Genomic DNA, 6730 nt, shown 5'->3' with positions numbered 1-6730 from the left:
CGCGGTTACGTCTACGTGTCGTCAGTTTACGTGTTATGACTTATGTGTACCCAAATAAATTGGTTATCCGCTCTTACGCAACGCCTTACGCTACACGATCCCACGGCCATCCCTACAAAGTCAGAAGTGGGATCGGGGATACAGGGATACAGGAATACTGATTCTGGGATTTGACGGAGTTGTCAACTTTATTTCGAGACCGGACGGCGTAATAAGATGACTACGTTGACGGTCGCGGATCTGAAGGAGAAGCTGAAGGAACGAGGTCTGCCGACAACCGGACCGAAGAGCGAACTGACGAGGCGATTACGCGAGGCAGGAGTCGACGCTGAGGAACTGGGTCTGACCGACGAGGTGCTGGACGACGAGTCGCAGAGGGAAGTAGGTGCCCAGAGCGTCGTTACGGCGGTACAAGAGAACGATCTCCTACGGAGGGAGAGGGACTTAGCCGCGCGAGAGGTCGAGCTCTTGAGGAGAGAACTCGAGCTGGTAAGGACAACGCAACCGCCAGGAGGGAACGTGCCTGTCCGAGCCTGTGTACGAAAATGGCAGGATTTGAAAGATCTGATTGGCGAGTACGACGGTGGCAATTTAGATTTCTACCGATGGGAAAAGCAGGTGGAGAAATTACTTTCTTCATACGACCTGAGCGAGCATCAGGCGAAAGCGCTTATATGTAGCAAGCTGTCCGGCAAGGCGCTCAGATGGTTTCACTCGAGGATCGATTGCGTCGAACTAAGCTGCGAAGATCTTCTCCAAGGATTAAAACAAATGTACGGACAACGAGTGGATCCACTGAAATTACGACGGAAGCTTGAGGCAAGAATGTGGAACGCAGGCGAATCCTTCGCGGATTACCTCCACGATAAGGTGATCCTCGCGAACAGAGTACCAGTTGCTGAGGCTGAGTTAATTAGCTACGTCATCGAGGGTATTCCAAGCCAGGAACTACGCACGCAAGCGCGGGTGCAATGCTACCAGTCGACGGATGAGATGCTGATGGCGTTCGCGGATGTCCCGTCGCCGAAGGGAGCCCCCCGTAAGCCATCTACACCGACGCAGAAGAAGCCACAGGATGGAGAGCAAAAGCCCGAGAAAGCAAGGACGGTCAAGTGCTACAACTGTAACGAGGCCGGTCACGTCGCGGCGAAATGCACGAAGCCCAAGCGAGAACGAGGATCTTGCTATAGGTGCGGCAAATTAGGACATCGGGCAGCTCAGTGCGAGTCTACCAACGAGGGCGTCAACGATTCCACCAAGGAAGGTGTTCACTGGGTAACGAGCGAGCAGAGGGAGGACAACGATTTCCGGCGAAAAGTCGAACTGCAAGTGAATGCTAAGGACGGTAATGTTAGTATTAATCTCGACGCGTTGATTGATTCAGGCAGTCCTATTTCGTTTGTCAGAAAGCAATATATCCCGCAGGAACTTATGATTGTTAATTCGGAATCTGACCGATTTGTCGGTATAAACGGTAGCGGTTTGAGAGTATTAGGTTGTGTGAATATGACGCTTATCTATGATTATGAGAAATACGCGATCTTGTTACGAGTCGTCCCCGACGATACGATGCAAAGCTCAGTTATATTAGGTCGCGATTTTATGAAGGAGGCAAGACTGTCGATAGGTAACGATCGAGAAGTGAACGAAATTATGAGTATCGATTTTGACCAAGATTGTCTAGGGGTATCGGCGCGTGATATGCAAGTAAACGATAATCTTCCGCTTGAGGTGAAGCAGCGAGCACGCGAATTATTAGAAAAACGGTATCTCGACGCACCGAGGCCGTCGGAACCGGCGACCGAAAATATTATGTCCCTTACCCTTACGAGTAACGAACCATTTTACTGCAAGCCGCGTAAGCTCTCATTTTACGAAAAAGGCAAATTACGGGAAATTTTAGATGAATTGATTGCGAAAGGCATTATCAGGGAAAGCACATCCGAGTATGCTTCGCCCATCGTGTTGACAAAGAAAAAGAATGGTGAAACGAGAATGTGTGTAGATTTTCGGGCACTCAATAAAATTACTACTCGCGATCACTTTCCGCTCCCGCTAATCGAAGATCAGTTGGATCTGTTGGAGGGTAAAAGGTACTTTACTACGCTCGATCTCAAAGACGGGTTTTTTCACATAAAGATGCACGAGGAGTCGATTAAATATACCTCTTTTGTTACTCCTATGGGGCAGTACGAGTACGTGAGAATGCCATTCGGTCTTAAGGGCGCTCCCCTTAAGTTTCAGCGATATGTTACTCCAGTTTTTAAGGATCCGATTAATGCCGGGGATATTTCCGTTTATCTAGACGATTTCCTCATTGCGACTGAGACTATCGAGCATCATTTTCAGATATTGCGAAAAGTTTTTGAGTTACTTGTAGCGAACCGATTAGAGCTACGACTCGATAAGTGCCGACGATTTTGCAGACGAAACTAGATTATCTAGGTTACACTATTACTAGCCAGGGCATTCGTCCGACTGACCAGGGTCTTGTGGCGGTCAAGAACTTCCCGATTCCGCGAAACCTTCGGGACGTGCAGAGTTTTTTAGGGTTATGTTCCTATTTCCGAAAATTTGTGGAGAATTTCTCAATTATAGCGAAGCCATTACATGATGTTACCAGGAAAAACGTTGATTTTCAATTCGGAGAAGCCGAGAACCAGGCTTTCGAGACGCTAAAAAACCGCTTAATGAACGCCCCCATATTAAGTATATATTCCCCGCTAAGCGAAACCGAGTTACATTGCGATGCAAGCGCAATCGGATTTGGTGCAATTTTATTGCAAAAGAAGTCAGACCGAAAGTTACACCCCGTTTTTTATTTTTCGAAAAGAACGACCGATGTCGAGTCAAGATACCATAGTTACGAGTTGGAAACATTGGCGATCATTTATGCACTTCGACGATTCCGCACATACTTACTGGGAATTAAGTTTAAAATAATTACTGATTGTCAGGCTCTGAGCTTAACGCTGAAAAAAAAGGAAACTAATCCGCGTATTGCGCGATGGGTACTGGAGATGCAAAACTTCGATTACGCGTTGGAACATAGGGCTGGTTCGCGCATGTTACACGTTGACGCATTGAGTCGACAAATATTAGTTGTCGAGGATAACTCATTTGACAAAAATCTCTCCTTATGTCAGACCGACGATCCCTTGATTTCCGAGGTCCGAACGGAATTAGAACGCACAGAGAATAAGTTTTTCGAGATGAGAAACGGATTAGTATACCGGAAGCAAAAAGGGAAAATATTGTTTTACGTGCCCGCGGCACTAGAGTCTAGTATCATTCACAAGTATCACAACGAGATGAGCCACGTTGGTTCTGAAAAACGGTCAAAAATATATTAAGTAATTATTGGTTTCCAGAGATGAGGGCAAAAGTCGATAAACATATTCGAGGCTGTTTAAAGTGTATTGCGTTTACACCGAATTCGGGACGGCCTGAGGGAGTGCTGCATAGTATACCAAAGGGTACCGTGCCCTTCGCTACGTTACATATTGATCATTTATCCCCAGCTTCCCGATCGACGTCCGCTAGAGCGCGTTATATTTTTTTGGTCATTGACGCGTTTACAAAATATTTAAAGCTTTACGCCACTAAGAGTACAAACACGGCCGAGGTCATACAAAACCTCAGGTCTTACTTCAGGCATTATAGCCGCCCATTACGTATCGTCTCGGACCGAGGTAGCTGTTTTACGTCTCGAGAGTTTGAAGAATTTATAAGCGAGTGCAATATTCAGCACATTAAAATTGCTACCGCGTCGCCACAAGCGAATGGTCAGGTCGAGAGATACAACCGTACGATTTTGCCAATGATAGCGAAGTTAGCCGATGAGCGAAACACTCACTGGTACAATGTCCTTGAGGATGTAGAGTTTGCCTGTAACAATACTGTATCGAGAGCCACTGACGAGTGTCCAAGCGTACTACTTTTCGGAATACGCCAGCGAGGAAATGCGGTGGATGAATTGCTAGATGCGTTAGAAACGAGCGAAAATTGATTGTATCACGCGATTTAGTAGAAGTGCGAAATCAAGCAGACGAGCAAATCCGGAAAGATCAAGAAACTAACAAGCGCGCTTACGATAAAAAGCATAAAAGTACGAGGAAATACGAGGTAGGTGACAAGGTGATGGTTCGAAATTTTGATTTTACTCCCGGGTCATCGCAAAAGTTAATTCCACGTTACAAAGGACCCTACCAAGTAAATCGTGTTTTAAGAAACGACCGTTATGTGTTAGCCGATGTAGAAAATCACCAATTAACAAATACTCCCTACTGCGGTACATGGGAGGCGGCGAACATGCGACTGTGGAAGCCAGGATAGTCGGAGGCGAGGCGACGTTTATTAGATATTAGATATAGCGTTTATTAGATATAGCGTTGATTAGATTTAAGATTGCGTTTACTACAATATACTATGTTTAATTACTACATTTGCGTTCAAGTTTTAATCGGGACGATTAAAGGTCAGGCTGGCCGAATTGTAGCGAGATTCCGAAGGAACCGCGTTTCGGGAAGACTCGAGAATAACAGAGCGGCGCAAGGCGTTTTTTTGCCTGTTGGCGTCGCGCGGTTTCCAGGTGCGTCCGTGCGAGTGTTTTGTTATCGGTGGTCCTTCTCATAGGCCGCCGACGGGTCGAGAGACTTTTTTGTTTTCCGTGACGAGTCGCGAGCGCTCTCGCGACAAAAGTCAGTCCGCAGCGATACTTGGTCGAGGTCGGACCACTTACGTTGATGTCTTTTCCGCCTTTATTGTCTTATGTATTTTATGTTCGCGGTTACGTCTACGTGTCGTCAGTTTACGTGTTATGACTTATGTGTACCCAAATAAATTGGTTATCCGCTTTTACGCAACGCCTTACGCTACACGATCCCACGGCCATCCCTACAATATGACTTTCTCATTGGATTGGACACGATACAAAAATTCAAACTGATTCAAGACGAAAACTTAGAAATTAAACAAAGCACAAATAGAAATACGAAACAGGAAAACGAAAAGACAAATAAGAAAAATACCAGAGAAAGGTACTCTATAAACTTCAATGAACATATAGATGTTTCAGATTTTAGGATTTCAGTAAACCACCTTGATTATAAGAGGAAAACTGAAATAGACAGATTGATAGATAGATACAGTGCAATTTTTGCCAAAGATAGATACGATGTAGGTACAGTTAAAAATTACGAAGCTCGTATTGACTTACTAATCGACAAATACTGTAGCAAAAGACCATATAAATGCAATATGGAAGATAGAAAAGAAATAGAAGCACAAGTGGCAAAGCTGCTAGAGAAAAACCTCATAGAGGAATCGTACAGCCCATTTGCTGCGCCGGTAACCCTAGCGTACAAAAGGGAAGAAAATAAGAAAACGAGACTATGCATTGACTTTAGAGATCTTAACAAAATCGTTATATCCCAATCACAGCCCTTTCCACTACTAGGAGACCTGATAGCCAAGGCAAGAAACTGCAAATTCTTTTCAACATTTGATATAAACTCCGCGTTCTGGGCAATCCCTTTATGCATAGAAGATAGAAAAAAAAACAGCGTTTGTCACACAAGAAGGGCACTTCCAATGGACCTGCCTACCATTCGGATTGAAAACATCCCCAGCAATTTTCCAAAGAATATTGAGCAATATAATAAGAAAATATAAACTGTCAGAATTTGCAACAAACTATATAGACGACATCCTGGTATTTTCCAAATCCTTCCCCGAACATATGGAGCACCTAAAACAACAACTACTAGAAGCAATACAAAAAGAAGGATTCAGATTAAAATTCGCAAAATGCAGATTCGCAGAGGATTCTGTGAAATATTTGGGACACATAATAAGCAATAATTCTATATGCCCAATAAAGGATAACTTGATCGCAATAAAGAACTTCCCGATACCAAAGACACAAAAGAATGTGAGACAATTTTTAGGGAAAATAAATTTCTACAACAAATATATTCCAAATGTAGCTATAACACTAGATCCATTACACAACCTACTAAGAAAAGGGCAAGATTTCCTTTGGACAAAAGAATGCCAAGACCAATTCGAAAAAATGAAAAAATTGCTGTGTTCCCAACCAGTATTAGAAATATATGATCCAGATTTACCAACGTATATCTATACAGACGCAAGCTTACAAGGTATAGGAGCAGTAATGAAACAAAGACAACCAAACAACGAAGAAAAACGAGTAGCATACTTCTCAAAGAAACTAAATAATAGTCAAAAAAGAAAAAAGCAATATACTTAGAATGCCTGGCTATAAAAGAAGCGATACAATATTGGCAACACTGGCTCATGGGAAAATCATTCACAGTTTTCACAGATCACAAACCATTAGAAAATTTAAACATAAAATCCAGAACAGATGAGAAACTAGGAGACCTCACCTACTACCTGTCACAATACGACTTGACAATAAAATACTCCCCAGGAAAACAGAACTTAGAAGCCGACTGCTTAAGCAGGAACCCGGTACTAGAGGGGCACGAAAACAAAGATGAACAACTGAAGAATGTAAACTTAATAAAACTAAAAGAGATTATCGCAGACCAAGAAAATAATAGAGAATTACAGAACAAGAAAGACAAAATCATACCAAAGAACAAGGTATACTATAAAAAAGTCGGAACCAAAGAAAAAATCATACTGTCAGAAAACTTCAGTATAAAATTCATCAAACAAGTACACGAAAATTACTGCCATATCG

At 43.3% G+C, this 6730-nt stretch overlaps 1 protein-coding gene across 1 annotated transcript; it reads left to right on the top strand.

The window, feature by feature from the left end:
- Nucleotides 1–216: 216 nt before the first annotated feature.
- LOC105556342 lies at nucleotides 217–2436 on the top strand. Its single transcript, XM_012003426.1, has one exon. The coding sequence runs from the start codon at nucleotides 217–219 to the stop codon at nucleotides 2434–2436; it is 2220 nt and encodes a 739-aa protein (XP_011858816.1).
- Nucleotides 2437–6730: the final 4294 nt, after the last annotated feature.

Source organism: Vollenhovia emeryi, unplaced genomic scaffold (genome assembly GCF_000949405.1).
Source record: "Vollenhovia emeryi isolate VEMERY1.0 unplaced genomic scaffold, V.emery_V1.0 DF940087.1, whole genome shotgun sequence".
Taxonomy (NCBI): Eukaryota; Metazoa; Arthropoda; class Insecta; order Hymenoptera; family Formicidae; genus Vollenhovia; species Vollenhovia emeryi.
Note: the sequence above shows the minus strand (reverse complement) of the source record. Positions and strands in the feature narration are given on the sequence as shown.

Excerpts from the sequence above, each read along its gene's own strand:
- LOC105556342 (XM_012003426.1), top strand. The coding sequence starts at position 217 with ATGACTACGTTGACGGTCGCGGATCTGAAGGAGAAGCTGAAGGAACGA.